We start from the raw sequence: 25,346 nt of genomic DNA, 5'->3' as shown, positions 1-25,346 counted from the left end.
AAACAGTGGTTCTGCTACCAAAAGCAGGCAGTTCACAGTTTCCAAAGGATAAAAGAAAAACACAAAACATAGTAATTTACTTTAAATTGAAGTCTTTTAAAAATTAGAGTCCTGTCAAGAGCTGCAAATGAAAACAGTCTCAACCCACAGGTTAAAAAAAGCTTGTGTAGAAGCTCTTAAACTTCCTTCCACCTAAAGTGGACTAACTGAAGAAACACAAATGGTTATGGCTTAAACAGACAAGCATTCATTCACTTCTTTCTGCTTTAAAAATGGATTCTATATTGAATACATCTGACAACAATGTGGTCAAATATAAAGGTGTGAACATCTGTCCAATACATATTTTAAACTGACATTACAAACAAATGTCTAATTTAAACATTGTTCAATAGGAAAACACTGCAGAGTATTTCAGAAACTGCTGATCTACTGGGATTTTCACGCACAACCATCTCTAGGGTTTACAGAGAATGGTCCGAAAAAGAGAAAATATCCAGTGAGCGGCAGTTGTGTGGACAAAAATGCCTTGTTGATGTGAGAGGTCAGAGGAGAATATGCAGACTGCTTCGAGACGACAGAAAGGCAGCAGTAACTCAAATAACCAACTAGAATCTCTGAGGAATGTTTCCAAAACCTTGTTGCAAGTATGCCTTGAAGAATTAAGGCAGTTCTGAAGACAAAAGGGGGTCCAACCCTTTACTAGCAAGGTGTGCCTAATAAAGTGGCCAGTGAGTGTGTATATATATATATATATATATATATATATATATATATATATATATATATATATATATATATATACATACATACATACACACACACACATACATATACATATATACACACACACACACACACACACACACACACACACACACACACACACACACACACACACACACACTCACACAAATTTATATATATATATATATATATATATATATATATATATATATATATATATATATATATATATATATATATATATATATATATATATATATATATATATATATATATATATCCTAACCCACAAAGGGTGGGGCTACAAGACAGTCGAGGGGCTCTTTATCCAGCCTCATCAACACCAAATCCCATCAGGACAAGCACCATAATCTCACTGCCACTCTCCACAAAAATAATAGCAGGTGAGCATGTTATTCTTAATTACAGTGGAGAGAAACAGGAACCCAAAACACCCACACAACCCTGGAAAACTGCATCATAAAGTAAAGCAAACAGCACAATGCAACATTATGCTTCGAAGGAAACAAGGCATCAGTTTTGAGGGATAGGAACGGAAAGGAACCATCTGCATATGTACCATGCCATGCAACTTGTTCCATCAACATGGAAAAAAGGCTGCTAGCTTTAGCTTCTACTGGCCCTTATTTATTCTATGTTTTTATTTTCCTTGTTGCATGTGACTTAGCTAACTGGGCTTGCTTAGCCTTGCATAAACCTGAAAGCTTGAACCCACTTAAGCAAAAGCTCACCAGGCATGAAGAGCTTCCGTTCAACCGCTTGACTAATGACAAAGTCCGATTAGCTGACAATGAGGGGATCATATGCTGAATTGCTGCTCTGTTCTCACTTATTCCCTTAGCGACTGTTAAAATGTGAAATAACGTAGGTTCGCCGTTTCCAAAGCCCATACTGAAAAAAATACAAAACCATTTAATTACACCACTTCACTTTAAATTAGAACCAACACGAAAATAGTCTCAGCCCACAAGTTAAAAAAAAGATAGAGAGTCTAGAAGCTCAACAAGTACCTTCCACTTAAAGTAGGCTTAGCAAAATATGGCTTTAACAAGCAAGCATTTATCCATCTCACTCTGCTTTCAAAAAGTTGGTTCACTTTAAACAAGTGTGATATTGCTTTTATTGCATTCACATTACAATAAGGGGATTAATCATTTGCTGAAATGCTGCTCTGTTCTCTGCTATTCCCTTAGCAACAACTGATGCCAGGCCTGCCAGCAAAGCATCACCTTACACACTGAGGCACAGCAGCCAAAGCCATGAAACCAGCTGAAACAGCAGCATCACTGGCAAAACATCAAACCTGGTGCTTCAGTATTGGCTGATACTGAGTAACAATTTCAATCTAACTCTAGCTAAATTAACTAGCTTCTCAGTCCTAATATTTATATAGTTACATTTTATTTACTATTGTATTACTATTGCTAGTGTAACCATGTTTCTTTGGGGAGGTTCATCTAACTGAATAATAACTCTTAACAAAACAAGAGTACAGGGTGACCCAACAACAACTGTTTTTACTTACCCCGCCACCACACACCTTTTTTCAATGCTTCTCTGTCCAGTGGCACCACAAAAGTGATATTCACTGCTCATAATCATTTCATAATAGAGATATAAAAAAATCTATGCATAAAAAGCTGTTAAGCAATTACAGAATCAGTAATAAGAACCATTTTTAAAGACTTAAGAAAATGAAAAATATATTCATTGTGCAGAACAGTTGAACAGATCTGCACTATTTATAGATAAACCTGTGGTCTGTACATGTAAGCATGCGGCTTCTTTTCTTGCTCAGCAAAAATGGTGCTAAATATTGTTTCACATCAGCATTTTCAGGTCATACGTGTGTCCTGTTCACTCGTGTCACATATCTGAGCATCAGACTCTGCCAGAGTTTGCTCAATATTACCAATGTTTACAACATTGGCGGCAGCAGTTGTGCCGCAGCTTTCTCGGCTTGGTTGAAGCAAAAGGCCACAAGACCACACCACTGCAAGATGCAGCTGACCGACAGAGGCAGAGCTAGTGGATACACATCTTATCTGGATCCTTTCCATTTTGCTCTCCAGTCCTGTTTTTTTTCTTCATTCACACACATAGCTGTTAGACGCTAACATGAGTAAGCGACATGATGCAGTGCTGGCCCTTAAGAAAAATGCTATAAGAAACAATGTCTTTTTCATACTTCATTAAAGTTTCATACTTAAGTCATCAGGAGTAGATTTTTACAGATTTAACACACTGAAGGCTTTTTCGCCCCTCGGTCACAAATGGAAACTGCCCTAGATACTTCATATGAGATAAGATAAGACTTGGGAAATTTGCATCATTACAGCAGAACACACAGTAAGCAGGTAAAGAGCAGTAAGTAGACAAAGATGTACATCATACAAAATACAAAATATAAGATATACTATAGAAATAAATAAATAAACAAGGCATCTGTTAGCAGAAAAATAAAAAATAAAAATACAAATTTACAGTTTACACATGCAGTTATATGGATATTGCACATTTCTGAGCAGGTAATGACTGCATATTGCACAGAAATTGTAGATACTGCACAGCAATGATTATAGATTGAATATGAATATTATATATATGACTGAAAACTACATAATCTGGACCTGATTTATTGATTTTTTTTTAAATTGCTTATTAGCCCAACTCAAGCCTGTATGACTGGAATAAGACTTTTAATGCCCGGCCTACAGAACCTGTTCTAATAAAACAACAGCACATGAATGAAGGCATGGTTATGCCCATATGTTGCTATCGTGGATTAGTCAGATACTTCTTTAGATGAACAGAACAAACCTTCTGTGAAAATCTAGTTTCAATCTGCATGTGAAACTTTTCATATTTCTAGTACATGCCACCCTGTTTCACGTGTTTCATAGGAAAACTATTTTAGGCCATCATGTTTACACAGCTAAACAGAGCAGCTGATATCGAACGCTCAATATTCAAAAAACTTTTAACAACAATTACTTTGGAAATGCTTCCCACTTCCAAGCTGTGGGGGACAGGATCTCTACAATTGGAAGAGTAAGAGAGACGTGATTAAGAAAACTAGGAAATTTGGGTGAGTCATGCCACTTAGCTACTGCAACACACCCAGATGAATCCTTAAATCACTGATAAACACAGTCACACATTAAGCAAGAAAGACTGTTCTAACTGATCGTCACACAGACTACACTGCTAATGTACCGCTTTAAATGGCAGCGTGACTGGCTTTGGAAAGCCACCAAGAATGTTTGTTTGGGGTTTACAAGGCCAAGGCGTAGGTCTGTCTCTGTCTCTTCTTTCTCAGCAGCGAAAAGTATATTGACAACCTCGCATTTGCCAGTGAGTGGAATGACTTGAGCCTAAATAAATCCGTTCTTCTAGCTGCACAATTCAGGCTCAAAATGATACAGCTAACTTGTGAAATACTGTCCAGAGTAACATTCATTGACCACAGACTACTTAGCACCTTCTAAATGAAACGTCTGGAGACGCTACTGCTTTCCTACAACGCAATACAAACAACAGAGAACCTCTACAGAGTCAAATTAGGCTTAGTCAGGATAGTCAGGTTAGTCAGGGCAGCAGAGTAAAACGGACGGTCAAACTACTTCAAGTTAGCCAAAGAGCTCTGTGACTTACTGAGCTCGCTCAAAACGTTATCTCCTACCATGTACCTAAGAAAGCTGTCAGCTTAAATCTGGCATATGCGCTTAGGTGTCGTACTAACGTTGAGAATAAAGCACAGCCAGCTAATGAGAGTCTAACGTTATAAAGAAACTATTTCGCTAACGCCGTTAGCTAAGCTAACCTAGCTTCACGATAACCGCTACCGGATGCTGGACTATCCGGCAGTATGGTAATTTACTGTAGAAGGAAAATGCATCCGCTAAGGATACAAGTGGCATAACCTCTTATGACACTACATATCGTCATAAATTTTGGGCTGGCATAAACGCTTTAACTCACCAATACATTGGCCAACGGGAGTACTGAACGGATTCCCCAACAAGAACTCCATCTTGACGACAACAAACAGTCCGCAGCGAGAAGCTGACAGTGAGCGCAGAATGAAGCTCCGCCCTTTGCGCCATTTGATTGGAGGAGTCGGATAAAACTTTTCGCTGATTGGTGAAAATGCCTGTCAATCAGATAAAGACACGCAATTGCTTACGCTCTTGTGTCTCACAACCAGAGAAGTCCTGCGTTGAATGGGCAAATGAGTCCACATTATCCCACAACTTTGATGTTCTAAATGACAATAAATGAGGAAAGAATAGAGCTGCTTAAATGAGCAGTATAGATGGTTTGATGTTTTTTTCAGCCAGCATTTGATTAAAGTCTTTTTTTGGCTTTACAGAAATCAGAGACTGAAGAAATAGGATTAGAAAAACGTAAAATGCTTTGAAAATGTATCAAAGTAAAAAAAAATAGATAAATGTATTAATAAAAAAAATTTAAATAGTACAATGTAACGGTAGGAAATCAATCAAATCAGTATAGGCCAATAGAATCACAAAAATGAAATAAATGGATGAATTTGTCATATGAAATGACAAATCAAGTAGGGATAAAATAATAGAAACGTTGATAATAAAGTACGTAAAACAATGGGAAAAAATGCAAAACAACAACTACGCAATAATTGAAAATATTAATATTGGAATAACGAAAGAATGATGCATGTAGAAACAAATATTAAAAGTTAACTAGAATGAAATCAAATAGTTGCAGGCTGAATGGAGATGGTCAGAGACTAAACGTATGAAATGTTCACTGGACAACTTTAAACGAAGCCTTAGAGTTTCCTGTTGTGAATTGAGCTCGCTGGTGCAAAGCAACTGAAAGCAGATTTTCCCTGTTCAGTGTGAGCTCCTGCCTCCTGACGGTTCACTGAATGTCGCCTTATTAAACTATAATGCCTAACGGTTCGTATACAGGCTGGCGTGCTAACTGAGAAGCAGCTCACCCGCCGATCTGAACAAACAGACAAGTGACAGAAATGAATGATGACTCAATGGCACTGTGTCGATTTTGCGGTTCAAATTTTGACCTAAGGCGATCTTTTCAGGTCTTAGTCCCTGGCAAAACAGCTGTGCCGATTGAACGTAGCCTAGAACTGTGTCCAAGTTGCTAGGCAACAGCAGCTTCAACACAGCAGACGCGGGAGGGCCTGGAAGATAACAAAAACACTGCCGAGCAGGTAATTTACTTTACTAAGGTCCACTTTATTTTTGTGTGATAGTTTTTTATGGTAGATCTTTCAATTTGTCAAATTGCTGACTTCCTCCGAGTGTGTGGTTGACGCTGATCTACCCGCTAGTCTTTGGTAAACCAAGCGTCCTACATTCAGTGCAGCGCTTTCATTATTGCACCAAACGAAGCGGCGGTGACCTCAATGCACAGAATCTACTATCAACTAAAAATGAACGCCTGAGCTTCTAAAGATTCATGTCTAAAATGTAATCATTTTGTGCACAAGGTCTGTTTTTTATTTCTTTCATATCCATCAGAAAAGTTTACTAAGTGAAACTCAGAACGGTGTCAGTAAGTAACTGAAAACCTACTCAGGTAAGCACTAGTGTCTCTTTGCTTTATGTAGCTATCTGAGTAAGTAATTAGCATTTTTAGGACAGTATTCTGTTGCATATCTCTTCTTCTGAATCTCATCTTGATGTCTTCTACACTCTCAAAAGAGACGGTTCTCCAAGTTCTTCGACTTCTTTAGTAAAGGCAAGAGTTCAGTTTGGAACTATTAGTTCTATATAGAACAGGTTCATTCTTAAATAATTCTTTGCATGCAATCTACAGTTTGATAGGCAATGTTTTGATATGGTTCTGGAGAGAACCTCATTTCCGAAAAAGTTGGGACACTGTGCAAAATGAATGAAAAACACAAGGCAATGATGCGCAAATCATTTATACCCTACATTTAATTGAAAATGGTACAAATACAACATATCAAATGTTGAAACAGGAATTTGATTGTTTTCTGAAAAATATATGCCCATTTTGAATTTGATGTCAACAGCATGTTCCAAAAAAGTTGGGACAGGGGTATGTTTACCACTCTGTTTCATCACCTCTTCTTTTAACAACACTCTGAAAGTGTTTGGGAAATGAGGGGACCAGTTTCTGTAGTTTTTCTGCCCATTTTTGTTGATGTAGGATTTCAGCTGCTCAACAGTTCTGGGTCTCCTTTGTCATAATTTTTCATAATTTCCATAATGCCCTGCCCTCTTTAGAAAACAATGCTGTTCTAATGCATGCTGAATGTAGCTTGGTGTTGTCTTGCTGAAACAAAGCAAGGATGTCCCTAAAAAAGACTAGTCTAGTTGTCCAGACGGCAGCATATGTGGCTCCAAAATGCGTATATAGCCTTCAGCATTATTGGTGCCTTCACAGATGTGCAAGTTTCCCCATGCTATTGACACTAACACACCCCCATAACATGACAGACACTGACTTTTGAACTTTGCATTCTGAATCTTTTGATGATATTTTGCACCACAGAAGGCGAAATAGCTAAAATCCTTGGAAATACTCATTGAAGAAGGTTGTTCTTAAATTTTTTGAGCAAAGTGGTTAGCCTTCACACATCCTCTCTTGTAGAAGATTAGGCCTTTCCTGGATTCTCCTGGATTTCATGTTTCTAGTCTTAAATTGCCTGTGTTGCAACTTTTCTGGGACATGTTGCATGCCTCAGTTTCAGAACGGGTGTGTATTTACAAAAAACAATGAAGTTGGAAAGGTAAAACATTAAATATCTTGTCTTTATAGTATTTACATTTAAATAAAGGTCGAAGGGAATTTCTGAATCATCGCTGTCTGTTTTAACTTACTGTCCCAATTGTGTTTGTAAGTTCTGCAACATGATTATAGTCTCCATTTTTCTTCATATGAACGTTGTTCAAATGATCAGAAGCGCACTGAATAGTGAACCCATTGAATCAAATAGTGGACTGAGCATATTCTTACACCCCTAGACTGAACCATGAGGAGATGTGGTAATGATAATAAAGCTTTCTCTTTATGATTCTGTTCTTATGTTTCATTTCATAGCATTCCGACAAAATGAACAGGCTGTTTGATACAGCAGCGCCCAGCGTAATCGATGAGAAGATGCTTCGAAAAGCAGTTCAGGAACAGGGTCCTCAAGGCCAGGCTGGCCGTTTAGCTAAAGAAGAGGGCATCCAGTATAACGAAGTGATTCAACTTTGCCTGGAATTGAGAAGTAAGAATTTAACTGGTGCATATTTTCAGTTTAGGCTTACACAAATAAAACATGAAATGAAAGTCTGAAAGTCATGTGGTTTAAACGTATGTGTCTGCAGACATCTTAAAAATTGGCCATTTATGGGAGTTCACTTCTTTGACCAAGCTTCAGCTGAATAATAACATCATCGAGAAGATTCAAGGATTAGAGAAGCTCACTAACCTGGTGTGGCTTGGTGAGTTCTCTTGGTTCTCAGCACTTTCATGTTGAATATTCCTTACTTGAAGTCCTTGTCATTGAACCAGCGATATGTTATCGTTTAGATTTGTCCTTCAATAACATTGAGGTGATTGAGGGACTGGACTCACTGGTGAAACTCCAGAACCTGAGTCTGTTCAACAATCGTATTTCTGTCATAGAGAACATGGACGCACTGGGAAACCTGCAGATTGTCTCTGTTGGTAACAATTTAATCTCCCAGCTTGATAATGTAAGTTCAAGTGCTTTTATTAGATTTGGGCAAAATAGCATATTGTGATTATTACACATTATGACTGAGATATGCCTTGTAAATCACAGTATATTACTGTAACATGGTTAAAGGCTCACTTGGGTAAAACAGACTTCTGCAGTGTCAGTATTGTGATAGCAATTAACAAATAATAGCCTATATTGTACAGGTATAGATGATACACACATACTGGCCTACATAATCGTCGTTAAATTTAGGCTGAAAAAGTGAAACACTGCACACTCTTTCCTTGGTCTAGCATTTGCTCTATCAAGAATTCTTTCCATTCTTTCCTATATTTGAGATTACCATAGCTGCATATTTCAGACAAATGTAGATCTTACAAAACACTTATAAGATCATATTCTGCTTTTGTTAATATTTACCCACATATCTAATTTCACTTCTAGGTAATATACCTCAGAAAATTTAAGGAATTGCACACACTCAATCTGGCTGGAAATCCCATCTGCCAAGAAGAAAACTACAAGATCTTTGTGGCTGCATACCTCTCAGACTTGGTGTACCTTGACTATCGGCTACTGGATGAGCAAACTGTGAGTGAGAAATTGATGGCCATCAGTGGCATGTTCATTTGAACTTATGCTTCATTACACAGCATACGTGATAGCAGCATCGTCAGCTTCAATACACAAGATGTCTAAGAGAACCAAAGCTCTGGTAGTTTTGTGCTTGAGTATTTCCTTGGCTGTAATTTTAAAAAAGGCCACCCTTCATTTATTTAACCTTCACTCGAATGCCATTAAATAGCAGTTATTCATTTTTCAGCATCAGGATAAAATCAGTTTTCAAAATACATATCTAACAGAAAATTTAAGAACAAAGGCATCAAAAAACTAAAAATAATACAGAGCTTTTCAGTATTTGGTGCATCCGCCCATTTTAGGAGACTTCAGACCCCCAAAGTTCAGTCTCAGAAATTGGTTGCATTTTTGCTTCTCATGTTCCAAATAATCCCAAACCTGTTCAGTGATGTTGAGGTCTGGACTCTGGGGTGGTCAGCCCACTGTTCTGAGAACACCAACGGCTTCTTTTATTAATTTGCAAATTTCTTTCTTTAATTGTCTGGTTCCTTTTTTCAGTAGGGGCTTCTTGACATCCTTTCAGATTCATAGCACTGAGTTGTTTTCTTACAGTTTAAGGATGGACAGAAACACCTGTGGAGTTTTTCAAATTAGTAGTAAGAATAGAGCGTGATCTTTCTCTCTCTCTCTCTCTCTCAAAGATGAAAGCTTTGAGTGCTGTTTTTCTGATGGTGACAGTTTTGGTGGTCTTGCCCAGTTCTTGCTATCCTCATTTTCTCTTTATTTTTAAATCATTTATTGAACTTGTTAGGTAAATGAGCAAATTACCATGGCACGTCTAAAACGTTAAACATTAAACATTAAAAATGTATGAAAAACACTCATTTATAATTTTTGTGATGCAAAAAATACCAAAAACTAAAAAGAGAATACCACACGTTGAAGTTTAAAAGAAGAATAGATGATTAAATTACAGCATTCTAGGAACACAGAAGGAAACATGATTAAAAGAAAAATGAGTAAAATTAGAAATATAGTCTCAAGGTAAACATATTCAAATCCAAGAGCTTAATTAAGGCAAAGGCTTAAAGAAAGAAAATCAGCAGACTGAAGGCTAAAACTCTAGGAGGAGAGAGAGAGAGAGAGAGAGAGAGAGAGAGAGAGAGAGTGAGATAGTGATGGGGATGAAAGCACCACTGGCGTCTTCTCCATCTAACACAAAATTGATCAAAACTTACCCTTACAAACGTTCATGAATGGGTTAAAATGAGTTTATTAATGGTAATTAACTGCTTAATATGCAGTTACAACACATAAATAAAAAGGACAACAGTGGCCTGCTGTTTGCCTAATAGTGAACCCTCTTTCATTTATACATTTTAACCTAGATTTCGATGTTCACTGCTCTCAATCTTGTTCATCAAACTTGTCGACTTCATATCCATCAGATATCACAGCTCACATTTGACAGTTTTATTATTGTGTTATAACTGCTTAATAATGAAGTGTTATTGACCCAGCTTACAACCATTAACAAACTAATTTTAAACTAATTTTATACATAAGCACTTTATAAGGGTAGTCTTATTTTAAAGTTGTATCGTTATACCTTTATACTAATCATATGTAAATTAGACAATTTACATATGCAATTGCTGATTCAGCATGGCAAAGTAAAACTACTATAACGCAGACTTGGATTCATTCAGAAACAAAACTGAACACTGTATCATTGGAGAGATTCAGTCAATGAAAAACCTTGCGTGACAGCGGCAAGAGTCCCTCTCAGTCAGGCCCAAGACCTTGAATGTTCCTGAATGGTCACCTTTCACCCAGTTACATGATGATAGAAATGCTGCTATGTCTGTTAAGATTAGAGATGGGCACAAACAAGTTCTTATCTCATGACACAGCATCCATCTCAAGGAACATGTCATGAGCCTTACAGAGACACAAAGGCCAATGAACCATATCAGTAGGTATAGGAAATATATTCTCAAGCAAAATATTTAATATTAAGAAGATATATATTTGATTACAGGAGATAATCTATATTACTGTGGACTGCAGATTCGAAAAATCTATTTTGGAAAACCTGTTTTCACTCATCTGATCTCCTCAGAAATATCTCCTCAATTGAATCACTTTCACTTAACGGCCATTTTGACTGGAAATGAATAGAATGAATAAGGTCACTAACTTTCGCACAGTACTGTATAATTAATGACTGTAGTAGTACTGGAAGTATAATAGTGATAACGTTGAGTAAGTACATGTTGTCTGAAGTGTTTCCTGTTTTCCTGTATGCTCTGTCTGAAGCGAGAGAAGGCCTGCGTAGAGTACCAGTATGCACTTGAGGAGATGAGACTCAATGAACTGCAGGAGCAGAAAGAAATAGAGGCTCAAAAAATCACTGAACAAGAGCTTCAGCTGCATAAGGTAATAATCTATACAATCATTCCTCCTCTTCATGCTGTTCAGTCCAAATATGAAATACTGTTGATTACAACCTAGTAATGTAATACTACACATAATAAACTTCATTTAGATATTATTTGTATTATATGTCCAGCTCAAGTCATGCAGTTTATTTAATAAGGTAAAACAAACGTTTTCAAAGACAATGGAAAAAATCACTGATGATAACATTTTAGGAAAGTGGGTTAAGCAAAATAGAATTATACAAAAAAATCAGTTTAATAGAACCCCAGTAAAGACGTGAGTAAAAGGAAGGTCAGCGTAGCTCTTGAACTGACTAAATATCTCATTTAAACTGAGCTCATGACCTAAACTTGTACTGTAATTTATGTTTTCTGAATCATAACCTACATCACTATGACGTCCACCGTTTTCTCTGGCAGGATGCTTTTGTTGAGCTCTTGAATGGGCCACATCTGTTTGACAGCATGTTTGCAGATGATGCTGATGCACCTAAACTGGCCTGCCTCCCTGGAGTGACTACACTACTCGAATCATATCCTTTCCTTCTTCTCCCTCAGCGGACCAGATCAGGGATGCAAGCCATTTTACTCAATATATTCACAAATGTTCAGATACTTGTTTTTTTCCAACTCATTTTTCCCACAAGCTGGAAATTCGAGGCTTGTGTGATGAAAAGCGTCCCAGCTAGGGGAGACTGTTTATCATTTACCAAACCGAGAACTAAAAATGAAGAGAACTTTTGACTAAACTAAGTTTGAGTTGGGTGAACTCCAGTGTCTTTAAGTGAACTCAAGAAAAGCTGTGGAATCAGTCACCATATGATTTTAAATGAACTGACTTTCATTTTTAACAGTGTATGAAGTCTACAGCGATTTGGCATTGCCCATTCACAATGGGAGTGCTTCATCCCAGACCTGCTTTTTGAATGCAGCACATACAGGGCAGGCAATCAAGATAGATAGATTGTAAAAATTAAGTATGATATATATATATATATATATATATATATATATATATATATATATATATATATATATATATATATATATATATACATGTGTATTTAGAAACCACATTGACTTTAGAAGTGAATCTCAGAACAAAAAAATACAATTCAATTAATTAATTAATAATTAATGTAACAAAAATGTGTGTTATTGTAAGTTAATGTGTGCGTGAAGCTTCATCCTAGACACGTGAAGCATCACCACATCTTTTCAAACTGCCATTAACTCAATTTCACTGGACAGCTTGACATGCTTGGAACAGAGCACTGGCTGCCAGCTCTGTTATGTCAGCTAACAGATGCCCATGTTAGCTAACATCCTGCTGAGTGGTGGGTAGGGCTGTCACAATCATGAAATTTTAGCTGATTAATTGTCAGATAAATAATTGCGATTAACAATTGAATTGCCTTTTTTTTTGTTCATTTTATGCAACCATTAAAGTACAAACCCAAAGTGACCAAAATGTCTAATTAGCCATCTTTCCTCCCAACTATGTCTGCTCACACATCTACAGTTACATTGAACCATGTGTGGAATTGAACAAAGCTAGAGTGAAAATGTAAAATGCTGGAATTAACTACATACCTAACAAATAAACAGATATTACTTATGCTATCCTCTAAACACTCATATACAATGTTTTAGAGCACTATGCTTCAAAGAGCCAATGATGTTTCCAAATGCATTTGCTGCTTTTTGTATTTAGATTTATTTGCCTCAATGCAGAACATCCACTCCACATTTTGCTTGTTGGGGCATCATTTTAAAGTCAAGTCTAATGGCTGTGGAAAAAACTTGCAGTCAGCTTAAATAATTGTGATCCTCTCAAATCAATGCAATCAAGCAACTCAAATAACTGATGAATTTCACATCTGGCAAGACTGTTATGAACTCTTAACAGAAGCTTTCGCTGTGTAGAAGATATTTAAATCGAATATTGTATAAAAGTCTTTATCGCAGTGCATTTACCTTGACAGCATTTAAACATATAAGACCCAGCTTGTTGCATTATGCATGCAGATGTTTGAAGCCGGTTTAACTCAACATGCACGAAGGCAGAATGAGGTAGAATCCTTCTTCTCCTGCTCCAGGGAAGCAGAGGCTGACAACCAGCAGAGAGCAGCTCAGATAGCAGCTGACTTTGAGAGGTCGAGGAGACAGGTCAGTTTAACTTCCAGCCTTGTTGCCTTAGGCATGTCAGGCTGGATATTATAACTGTAATTGCTTTTAATGGCACCAGACTCCCACTGATAACCACAAACTCTGTTCTGTTCTGTTGTAGGTGATGGCAGAGATGCAGAAGGCAACAGACACCAAGCTGTTGGAGGCCCAAGCCAGTAAGTACAGTGATGAAATCTCCCAGCTGTGTGACACTCTTATGACTCTGGAGCTGCAGCTGGTGGACCAGTTAGAGGTAAAGTGGATCTATAAGTTCTGCATGCCATATAGTGATATATGCATAATGTTGATTGGGATTTTCACCTTCTAGAGGGTTGAACAGCGCAGACAAAGCAATATATTCTGATTATATTGCAACATATTGTGATTTACACTGTAAAAGTAGTGTATAATTACTAAGTATACTAGTAATTTACTAGTTATTTCCATTACTTGTTCTATCTTATAAAGTAAACCTCACCTTATTTCTAAGTACAGCTGCTTACTGTATAAGTACAGTTGTTGCACCCACAGGCAGGGTTGGGATGTAACAGAATTATCGGGAATATGTATTCAGTATTTACATTTTACATTTTTAGCATTTATGCTGGATTTACACATGGAATCGTGATTAGTTGATGCCTCATTGATGTCATTTCGTTATTATGCTGATGGTTCATCTGACAGTTGGGACTTCTCTTCAGTGCTTGAAGTCATAACCAGTAGGAGAGCTCACTTAGCTATATCTTCCTACATACTACGGAGAAAAACAATTCCTGATTGGCCCATTTTCTGTTCTGCATATGAAGAATTTAACCCTTTTTGTTTCCATCCTGAACTTAAAACAACAATTAAAAATGCAGACATATATTTTTCAGTTACCAGAAATCCTTTGGCCTTCTCTGAAGGTCCTGAAAGGCTCTGAGGGTTCAAGATAACCAGAGGTTCATTTATCTCAATATTACAAGGCAAACAAGTTACTTGATTTAAGTTAAAAATATAATTTTATATATATATATATATATATATATATATATATATATATATATATATATATATATATATATATATTATGTATGACTGTCAAAAATACTTGAGTACGTTGATTACTCAATTGATTATTTAAATAATTGTTTAAAAAGTAAATTCTTGTGGGACATTGTCTTTGTTGACTAAACTTATCTTACAACATTGTGTTTAGTTATGGTTCTAAACCAACTCAAGTCTGCATTATAGTTGCTATGCATTGGCCAATCAGCAGTTGTAAGCATAGTTGGTCATATTTGCTCACTCATCTCTCTCTCTCTCTAATTTGACTTTGTTTGTGACCATGTTGTCCTTTGTAATGGTTTTTCATTGTGTTTGTCCATTCTCCTAATGTCCTCTTTTTGTATTCCTGTAATTCTGAAAAAAAATATATTATATTTTACAGTCTTTCTATGTGAATCATTCAAATCATGGTCTTTTCTTTTTCTTTTTGGGGAATGTCACAGCATAGAAATTGTGAATGGATGTTTTTCAAACATTTCAGTGGTCAGTGGTCTTCAGTGTTCACCTTAAAACTAATGCTTTGGAATTTTTCCTTTATGATTGTATAAGGGCTCAGTTATGTTCAATTATGCAATTGTTCATAGGACGTCATTAAAGACTTTGAGAGGAACATCTCAGACTTGGTTGGAGGATTCACCGAATATGTCCAAGGAATATATCCTTTTATCAAACAAGTCCATTTCAGTGGAAAGTTTGCTTTCTTGTTTGCGCGTTAGCATCCTTAACTGTGTCCCACATTTGCCCAGTGCCGAGATCTAGAGAACCACCACCATGAGAAATTGCTCGAGATTGCAGTGGCCACATTAGACAGGGTGGCAAAGAATGAGCTGGAGGAGGATTTGCCTGATGACGTGCGCATGGTGAGTGGTGAACGTGGATTTCATAAAAAGTTGCTTTACTTTTGAGAATGAATCAGGCCTCACTGCTCTGTGCTGCCCTCTAGCTCTTTGTGGATAAGGACACGTTGATCAACGCTGTCAGTGCTTCTCATGATACACACCTGCTGAAGATTGATAACAGGGAGGATGAGCTCATGATGCGAATCAACAGCTGGATGAGTGCACTGATAAAGTCGGTAAGAGACAGAAAAAAAACATGTTAATCATAACTGTAAAGTAGGTATACCTTAATATACCATAACATACACTAATTATTACCTGAGAATTAGTAAGCGGTAAACACTGTAATATCAATGTATTGATGCATCACTGTACATTTAGTAGTTGTGTGACTCCTATTGAAACACACTTAGGCCCAATCTCATTTCACCCCTTGCCCCTACCACTTAGCCCTTAGCCCTTTGTTTTGCACGTTCACACCTAGGGGTAGTGTTAGGGCTACATGGCCATTTCCCGTTCCACCTTCAAAAGTCCAGCAGTATCGACACCTGAAGCACCAGAGTATAACTGCTGCACCATTTAAGGTGGAACAGGAAAACTCTAACAAGAAGCTGCTGAATAGCTGACTTCAGCTTCATATCACCGAAGAATTAGAGGTGGGCAACAATAAATAATTATTGCCCCTGTCTTTGAAAGAATATAAGGTTTTAAATTTAACTCAAGACCAGCAGTGAGGTTGCTGACCTTTATCATCCTCTGCTATCACTGCAGACTGGCAGAGTCACCTACAGAGCACCACTAGTAGCCTGGTAATGAAGTAATGTTCTTGTCCCATTTTGTAGGGAACGATTTAGAGAGGGAACTCTACCGCTTGTAAGTCAGTTAATGGGCAAGGTGAGACTTGAAAACAAGGGGTAGGGGTAAAACTAAGAAATGGGATTAGGTCTTAGTAATGCATATCTAACTATGCATACTAATAAATAAACACTCTCCAGAATTGCTCTGATATATTTTAATTTTGTGTGACATGTTTTGGGTAAACAGATACAGGATGAAGAGGTCAAGCGGAATCGCAAACGCATCTCAGAAATCCATAACTACGTTGACTTTGTTAAGGACCAGCTGGAGGAGATCCTTTTGGAAGAGCACCAGTAAAAGGAGAGAAAGTGACTTGCTTTCCATTCTCAAACATTATATCTACAGACATACAGCACAGCCTGTGTTAAAAGTAAATGGCATATTTAAATAATAACATTCTTCAAAAAAAATATGTAGACAAGTATTGTATTTGTCCATTTTCTGCTAATAAACATTTTGAGTCTTTGTAGTTTTAAAGATTGAGACGCTGAATTTTATTTTCTTGTTGGACAATTCCGCCACCTACAGGAAGAGACAGGAACTCAAAGGGAATCAGGAGTGGACATAAATGGACATTTCTCAGGGTTTGGGTGCACGTGTGCGCGCATGTACATGTATACTAATTGGGAGTGGTTGAAGTAGCCTTAAAATTGATTAGCATTACACGAACAAACTGCCATGAAAATGGAAAACTTGTTATAAAGCTGTTAAATTAAAATGTCTTGTGTTCAAAAAAACATAACATTGAATCTTAGTTATTTAAAAAATTAAGTTATTTCTGATTTACTGTGCAGTCATGCAAGCGCGTATATCAGCTGTAACAGCAAAGCACCAACCATAATACATATTATATAATACACAAGCACAGAATATATATATCAATATCAATAAATCATTCATATAGCGAGTATTTGCAATACTTTCTATTAACATAATATAATAAAACATAATAGTATCTATAAAAAAAAAAAAAAACATGAGTCATTCATCTTTGAAAGGAAACGTTCGTTGTATGTCGCTGCGGTTTCCGATAGCCTACAAATCCCATCATGCTACTCTCTTCTAGCGACTGATGACTTTGACGACACGCTGGTGTTGAAGAGCGCAGCTCAGGTGCCGAGGGGCTGAACGGAGCTGAGCAGAGACTCAGAGCTCACGAACCGCTGCCAATGCGCCCGTCTGTCTGCTCGTATTGAATCCGGTCCGTGTGTCGTGAGCTCACCTGCGCTCGGGGTTCACCCCGCCAAAGCGTTTCCAACATGCCGGTCCGTACCGAGTGCTGCCCCTGCTCGCCTGCGGCCTGCGGAGCCTCGGCCTCTCTGGTGCCGCCGCCGCCGATCAACACGCAGCAACCCGGCGTGGCCACCTCCCTTCTGTACAGCGGCTCTCAGTTTCGGGGCCACCAGAAGAGCAAAGGCAACTCGTACGACGTCGAAGTAGTGCTGCAGGTAAAACTTGCTCATTCCTCTCGCAGGTGGGCCTTCTTCGAGTTGGCTAGCTGGTTTGTTTTCGTAGTTAGCTTACGCTAGTTAGTTAGCTTTTCGTGAAACGCTCGCAACTTGTTTGCTGGCGGGTATTTGACATTTCATTTTGCCAGCGGGCTAGTCTTACACAAGCAAGTCTGCCAGATGTGTCGTTCAAAAAGCTGGATAGTTAGTGTGAGTTAGTCGTTAAAACATTTATTAGCTTGTAATCTAGTTAACTAATACATTGTGGACGGTGGCCTGTTGGTTTAGTGTAGTTTTTGCCGCATGTTGCTAATTGAGAGGCTCCGGACTTAGCCAGATACGCGATAGCCACAGTTTCCAGACAGTCTGGACGGGTTCCTGATTTGACAGCGGTCCAGACTCGAGGTTAGCACGTTGTGTCTCGAGGTGTGCTGAAGTATGGCTGCGTCAAAAGGTGACCGTATTGCATTAGACGTGTTATCGCTCTGTCCCACATTTGCTGCTTATAACCCAAGTGTGGAGCTCTGCCAAGCACGTATCAACGCTAATCGACGAATCTCTTTTTCCCCCTCTTTTACTCGTAGCATGTGACCATGGAGGACTCGTACTTGTGCGGATACCTCAAGATCAAAGGTCTGACCGAGGTGAGATGCTGTCCGCTTTCTAATGGCATGAGAGCTTTTAAAAGCCAGCTAGCCTAATATCCCACGGATTACATAAAGTGTCTGGCTTTGACAGGAGCACATTGATGCCTCCCATTGTGCCGCTTAGGTCAGAGGTTTTCAGTGCTGGATTTCACTTTTCTCTGTCTCCAGCACTCCTGATTCAACAGATCAGCTAATGGGCAATACCTTCATGTGGTTAGAATGGGTGTGTTGGAGCAGGGAATACATTAAAATGGGAAATGCAGGGTGTAAGGACAGGAGCTGAGGTGAGCAACGCTGGTCTAAGTAATCAGCAACTATGAACGTGATGCCTACTAGCTTTGTAAACACGACAGTCCACTTTGTTTTGGTCCTTTTTTGCCTGTTGTTGTCTACATTGTCTGCTTAGAAATACAGAGTGACAATGCAGAATGTGATTGCTGTGCAGTCTCTTTCACTGGCGCAGGTTATTTTGTTGCTCCCATCTTCTGCCTGCCTTGTTAATAATTGATGAACAGAACTGATCATCTCTTTGAAGTTAATAGTTTTGAGCCCTGATGTGACTGTGATCGCTATTTTAGCTGTCTTTCAAGAGGCTATAACCAAAGTTGTCTCATCACCCACTGAAAATCAAGGGTTTCCTAATAAAATGTTACCTGACTGAGCCAGTGTTTAACTAAAAAGCATAACTGCATTTTAAATCTCAGCTTGAAGGGCCTCGCTGGGTCTTTGCCATTCTAATCACACAATAAATAAATTAAAATGCACTAGACGGTGTAATATAGTCCAAGCCCAGATTTAATGTGTCCGCTATATTCTGGAGAATACATACCATATTAGTATTCAGATGCACTGGGTGCTACACGGTTATTGTTCGGTTATAAGTTGATTAATAGTATATTTAAGACCACTTGACAGAATGTGCTATAGACTTAGCATCATTGATGTTGATGTAAAACTCCATTTGATATTTTGTATCACCGTGCATTACTTTGTGGTCAAGTGACTTCAGAAGCCTGAACATAATAGTAAATGTCTTCCAGTAAGTCCCTAATTGTGAAATTCCCCACTGTGGGACTAATAAAGGATTATCTTATCTTAAATTCTGTGTCATGACCCTATATAGGAATATCCCACCCTCACCACGTTCTTTGCTGGAGAGATTATCAGTCAGAAACGGCCTTTTCTAACCAGGAAATGGGATGCAGATGAGGATGTTGACCGCAAACACTGGGTAATGAAACGGAGTTTTATGTTTTGCTGTTTGTTTGTTTATTCTGTGATCTATTGATGTTATACAACAGTTAGTTCTGCCCGCAAGCTGATTGGTTGAGAAGCCATCTTTTTTCACAAATACTGTATCACTCTGCTGAGACGCTGTTTCTAAGCAACAACTTTGACAGATGTAGGAGACACTCAAGCCATTTGAACATTTTTACTTCTTTGCCACAAACAGAAAATGGGTACTTTTAAGATCACATTTGAGCCATAGCTGATTTGGTCAGACTCTGAAGATGAAACTACTCTAAATTCCCAAACTGTCATCACCAGTGAGGAGCTTTTCAGTTGACAGCTGTGACAGAAGAACAGCTAAACAACCTCTGCAGGGAGTGAGCAGAGTTTGTTGCTCTGACGTAGCAACAAGCCGCTTCTTGAGGGATACTATAATTTGGCAAAGGAACTGCTAACAGTAAAACATATTAAATGACACATTCACCCAATTTATTTATTTCCTGCTTTATTTATTTAACTGTTGTATAAAAGCAATGGAACACTTGTGTTGTGTGTTATCTCAAATAACATCTCACCTTCAGCTTGTGCCTCACAGCCGTGATGTTATTTTGCGGTGATATTCAGTCTATTTTTTTTTATTATGATTTTTAGCACTGTTCTTGTTGTTCTTGTCATTATCTATATGAGGTATAATTTCTCTGTTTCTGACACTGATTTCTCATGTTGATTCAAAAACGAAGAAGCTTCGCATAACCATCCATATAGTTATCCTTTTATGTTTTAGGACTTGTCACATGCAAGTTTCTTCTGTTATTGTCATGAATGTTAATCAAGTAACCTTATTAACTTGTATAAATGTTCATGTGTCTAAATATTCATATTGATTTTCTCAGGGGAAATTTCAGGCATTTTATCAGTATGCCAAAAGCTTTAATTCTGATGACTTTGACTATGAAGAACTCAAGAATAGTGACTTTGTCTTCATGCGATGGAAGGTATAGTATATTAAGATTCTTCAACCAGTTTTCTATTGCATGAGTGTAATGACTCAATTGAGTGATGAATGAAGCCAAAAGGTAAAGTACTTTTTTGTTTTTCTCAAACAACCCTCTTTTGTGTGCAGGAGCAGTTCTTGGTCCCTGACCACACAATCAAAGACATTAGTGGTGCTTCCTTCGCTGGCTTCTACTACATCTGCTTCCAGAAGTCCACAGCCACCATCGAGGGCTTCTACTACCACAGAAGCTCTGAATGGTACTTTTCCAATAACTCATTCAGATACATATTAAGCCTGCCAGTCATCTAGAAGGCATTGTTAATATATGATTACAGCTAGAGCCATCAATGTTGACTGAAGCATGGCCACAGTTTTTAAAAGACTTTACATGCATGACTTTTCAGAGTTTCTAAAACATGCCATAAGATGCTACAAGTTATGCTAAAAATCCAAACGGATGGATTTGTCCGTCAGGTTTTATTTCTTACTAGAACGCAGACCACCAGGAGAATTTATCATATCAATGTCATAGAAGTTGTCAGCTAATCATTGCTTATTCTCAAGTTTAAAGCAGTTGAGTTTGTCATGTGGCACGACAGTGGTATAGTTAGATTGGCAGGAATAAAGCGCTGGTGTGCTGTCATGAGCTGAGCTTGAACACCACTCTTTTGCATTTAGAGTGAGCTAACCATTTTGCTATAAAGCCTCTGCTATAAATGTTTCAAGCCTGATGACAATCCTCAGTCCTAGAGTTGTAAGATGCAACAGTAATGGCTATGGTCATAACAAACCAGCATCATCATTCATGAAAAAGGGTTGCTTAAAAGGGTTAAAAAATATATTTATTTGTAGGCCTATGTAGAAATTCTTTTATTTTTCTTGAAACCTAGATAGAAACAAATGTTCAGTGAATGCTGGCTGTTTTTTACCAGCTTAAAATATTCTTACTATACTATTCGAACAGTATTAGTTTCACATGAAGTGGGGATTGTAATAGTTATCGTCATTGCTCATGGATTTTAAATCCATCATAACGCTCATTTTCCAGATTACACACTCCCTTTTCAGGAAAGATTCCTGTGCTGTTTATGGGCTAAAAAACAGAGGATAGAAATAACCCCAAATCACATTAATCCTGAGGGAATTGCTGTTTCCATAAACAAATGTATTGGAAAGAGTTTTCCTGGTTTTAAGCATGGGCACATGTGAAAGTGTGTATTGTTTTCCCTGTGCCTCCTATACAGTGTTTATTGACTTTGAGTATATGGCTCTAAACATATTGTAAAATGACAGTTTGTATGCACTGATTTTGGCTGTAAATTCCACTTAAGACAGCAAAGTAAATGGTTATGGTAAATGAAATAACTTGTCGTGACCTGTTGCCTACACCACACACAACATATGGTAAAATTGAAAATCTATATTTGTTGCACAGCCACTCAGACACGGTTGTAGTTATAATTTATTGCTTCTCATATGGTCATTGCAATATCCAACAATTTTATAGAACATTGCATTTTATGTCTGTATCGTGGAGCCCTAGTGTTTTTATTGCTTGTCTACAGCACATTGTTTTTGCCATGAAGGCAGTGTGTAAATGGAGTAGTCACTCCCATCTCTGTAATACTGACGACTTGGTGTTTCTTTATTTAATGTTTATAATGTTTAATGTCACCTAAATTAACATAAACATGCAATCTGAAAGCACATAATCCATGTTTTCTCAGCCAGTAAATGTAAATAAATGTTATTTAATACCTACCACATTGGAGGGTGTGCAGTGTTATGTGGTGGAAATAGTAGTACTTTTATGCTAACATGTTAAAAAGGAATTAAAAAGCATCAAACCTGATGTTATGTTGCACAGCAATGTTTCTGTTCACATGGCAAAAAGTCTAATTGTTGCACAGCCAGTCAGGGACACTATTCATAATTCATGGCTTCTCATATCAAGGTTGCAGTATCCAGCTTCATAGAACATCACAATGTATGTCTGTATCTTCCAGCCCTAGTATGTTTGTTACATGAAACAGTCAATACTGATTACAAATGGCTAAGTTTTTGTGTTGTTTTTGTAGGTACCAGTCCCTAAATCTTACCCATGTTCCTGAACACAGCGCGCCCATCTATGAGTTCCGGTGACACTAGAGCCCTCTCTTGGCTGAAAGAGGGTGAAACTACAGCAGACGGGGGAAAATCATTGGTGTCGAGGGAATGACAAACTGTCTAATCATGCCAAGGACTCAGCCATTTTCTCTCTTTACTAAGAGGATGACAAAGATGGACACACGGATGGATGGATGGATGGATGGATGAATGGATGCAGAACTCATTCAAATGAGCAAGTCTTCACAAGCAACAAGTGGATCATTGTGGTGGATTTGGGGATTTGCAACAGTGTTTTTTGTTTTTTTTTCCTTCTTCATTACTTTCATATTGTTTCCACGTTTTTAAAGCTTCTGTCCTCCTGCCATTCTGGACATCATTTTTACTTTTTAGCCTGTGTTTTGGGATTAAAGTTACTCTTATTTTTCTTCTTGATGGAGAAGCTAATCATAGAAGTGTTGCATTTTGATTTCTTGGCCGTGTCATTGGAAAATTGGGCTGGACAAATTCAGGTCAGCTCATGCAGGTAACCGGAAATTTCTTTTAAGTTATTGCATTATTATTATTTTTTTAAAAATAAGTCTATATAAAAAGCAGCAGGGCCTCTTTGAGGGAGAGAGAGAGAGCATAATGGTGTTTAAGGTTAAAGGCAGTATGAGCTGCAGCGCAGCACTGTATGCATGGGGTCTGTGGAGACCTCCCTTAAGTGACATGGCCAATAGTCAATTAAGAATTGATAGTTACTTACATAGTATGAGAGTCTCACAATAGATCATCCAGCATCCCCTCCTAGTTTTAAGAATCACTGCTTGCATTTAAAGTTCCAAACAAAGTAGCTGGGTCCCTTCTGTTTGTTAGTGTGATTACATACATATAATATATATATTTTGTAATGAAATTGAATCAGATGTCTTCGAAAGAGGTATTTTATATCCCACAGTGGTAAAGTTGTAGGCTGCTTTGGGTTTTTAGGTTTTTTTTGTTTTTGTTTTTTTTTTTCTCTCCTTTTGGTAGGGGGTGTTCAGCTTTGGAGAAAAGCAAAATTGACAATACTTGTAATGCTCCGTTGTGCTATGCAATGTTAAAGAAAATCTCAGCTTGTAAGCATTCAGTGCATCTTAGGCCATCACACATTGTTTGAAAATGTTCTCACCAGTAGTATTTTTCACTTAACTAATCACAACCAGAAGAGTATTGGTTGGTATGCACTTTGGCATTCATTGGCATATCAGTTTTGGATTGGATGGGCTGGACCATGTCTATATTTTTAACAGGCCTTGGAAATATCCTGGATTGTCTCTTTCTTCGCCCCTTTTCTACATTTGGAGTTAAAGCTGAAAAGGACTGGCAGGCGAACAAAGCAAAGCAAAGTGTCCTCTTGAATGTCCATCTTGAGCGGCCGGACTGGATTCTGATTGAAGGGCGATGAGAGACCTGCAGCAGTTCATTCTTATAGCACAGAGGGAATTTGCCAGGAAAGACAAATGTAATATAACTTCGTGTCTATGAGCTGAACTGTTCACTTCTTTGAACCCAAGTAACGCACAAAAAAGACAAGGAAAAAAAACCGACAAAGATTTAAGAAAATCTGACTCACTTTCCTAAAGATGCTCTTTTGAGGTGATGAACAAACATTTGTGCAGTGATTGGAACTGATGTACCTGTTGCAGAGGAAAAAAAAATACCCACACAGATCAATCCTCCTAAGCTTTAGTCAAACCATTTGCCTTAAAAGTCAAATGTTTGTATATAATACATTTTTATAAGTGTTGGAGTGGTTCCGTATGGACAGGAAGACTGTTTTGGTTGGAGAGATGTATGCAAGTTTGCGGGTATTAATGATGATGTCTGGTAGAGGGAGTGGGACATGCAATGCCTCAGTAGCCAAAACTTCTTCCAGGCTTTAGCAGCACATCAGTGGAAGCGCATTATGTCCCATAACTCAAAAGTTAGTCCACTTGTAATTGGCCCTCTTGGTTTGGGTTTGCATTGCGTTGTGTAATAAGGTGGTGTGGCAAGTGTTATGCGGGTCAAGTCTATTCAGCTTGCATGTTATAAAATGATGCAGCACAGTAATACGTAGCGAGATCTTATACCTGCAGTTGGAGATTACTCACTAGTCTAGTTTGCTAGACAGGAATTAATCTTAGTCTTGGGCTAAATTGCAAAGTCTTTATTTCTAGCCCTGATCTAACACACCTACTCAAAAGAGGGCAGGGAACATACATTAGATGTGGGTGTGCTAAGATTAGGTTGGAGCTGTACTTTATATGAGGGTAGGTTGCCTGGAGAAGGGGCAGGTAGCCCTGGTCTGAGACTAAAGCTGAGCCTAAATTCCTAACTCCTTAAACCAGACACTCAACTTTTGAAGGTTTTAGACTGTTTTAAGACACCTAAAGATAATCTGGGGGCAAAAATGAACTTCATCTCAGCTAGGGCTGGGCATCATTGGATGTTTTTCAATACCAGTATCAGTACCTTGATTTCAGTACAAATTCCTGAACAATACTAC

At 38.0% G+C, this 25,346-nt stretch overlaps 3 protein-coding genes across 10 annotated transcripts in view; 2 read left to right on the top strand and 1 right to left on the bottom strand.

The window, feature by feature from the left end:
- Nucleotides 1-4,834, bottom strand: part of LOC108412692 (TOM1-like protein 2) — a 36,375-nt gene extending 31,541 nt beyond the window's left edge. For 5 of the 6 annotated variants that reach the window (XM_017684836.2, XM_037544709.1, XM_017684841.2 and 2 more), the window contains exon 1: nucleotides 4,750-4,834. In XM_017684836.2, the coding sequence (XP_017540325.1) occupies nucleotides 4,750-4,801 (52 nt within the window). In that variant the 5' untranslated portion in view covers nucleotides 4,802-4,834. The remainder of the gene's footprint in view (nucleotides 1-4,749) is intronic. The other variant, XM_017684865.2, reaches the window with a different exon arrangement.
- A 922-nt stretch (nucleotides 4,835-5,756) lies between these two features.
- Nucleotides 5,757-17,107, top strand: drc3 (dynein regulatory complex subunit 3). Of its 3 annotated transcripts, none has more exons than XM_037544946.1 (13): nucleotides 5,757-5,983; nucleotides 7,843-8,014; nucleotides 8,115-8,231; nucleotides 8,416-8,486; nucleotides 8,918-9,064; nucleotides 11,372-11,491; nucleotides 11,914-12,026; nucleotides 13,488-13,662; nucleotides 13,784-13,915; nucleotides 15,294-15,364; nucleotides 15,446-15,569; nucleotides 15,653-15,784; nucleotides 16,593-17,107. In XM_037544946.1, the coding sequence occupies exons 2-13, from the start codon at nucleotides 7,855-7,857 to the stop codon at nucleotides 16,701-16,703; spliced, it is 1,473 nt and encodes a 490-aa protein (XP_037400843.1). In that variant the 5' UTR covers nucleotides 5,757-5,983; nucleotides 7,843-7,854; the 3' UTR covers nucleotides 16,704-17,107. The 3 variants fall into 3 exon arrangements, with proteins under 3 accessions (XP_037400843.1, XP_037400841.1, XP_037400842.1); XM_037544944.1 differs by having other exon boundaries at nucleotides 8,320-8,486; XM_037544945.1 differs by lacking the exon at nucleotides 5,757-5,983 and adding an exon at nucleotides 6,072-6,351 and having other exon boundaries at nucleotides 8,320-8,486.
- Nucleotides 17,108-17,462: 355 nt separating this feature from the next.
- gid4 (GID complex subunit 4 homolog) lies at nucleotides 17,463-24,194 on the top strand. The gene is made up of 6 exons (XM_017684823.2): nucleotides 17,463-17,854; nucleotides 18,439-18,498; nucleotides 19,625-19,732; nucleotides 20,625-20,726; nucleotides 20,855-20,985; nucleotides 22,807-24,194. Exons 1-6 carry the CDS (start codon nucleotides 17,666-17,668, stop codon nucleotides 22,868-22,870), a joined length of 654 nt encoding a protein of 217 aa, XP_017540312.1. The 5' UTR covers nucleotides 17,463-17,665; the 3' UTR covers nucleotides 22,871-24,194.
- The last annotated feature ends 1,152 nt before the right edge of the window (nucleotides 24,195-25,346 follow it).

The sequence above is a fragment of the Pygocentrus nattereri genome, chromosome 14, assembly GCF_015220715.1.
Source record: "Pygocentrus nattereri isolate fPygNat1 chromosome 14, fPygNat1.pri, whole genome shotgun sequence".
NCBI classification, from domain to species: domain Eukaryota; kingdom Metazoa; phylum Chordata; class Actinopteri; order Characiformes; family Serrasalmidae; genus Pygocentrus; species Pygocentrus nattereri.
Note: the sequence above shows the minus strand (reverse complement) of the source record. Positions and strands in the feature narration are given on the sequence as shown.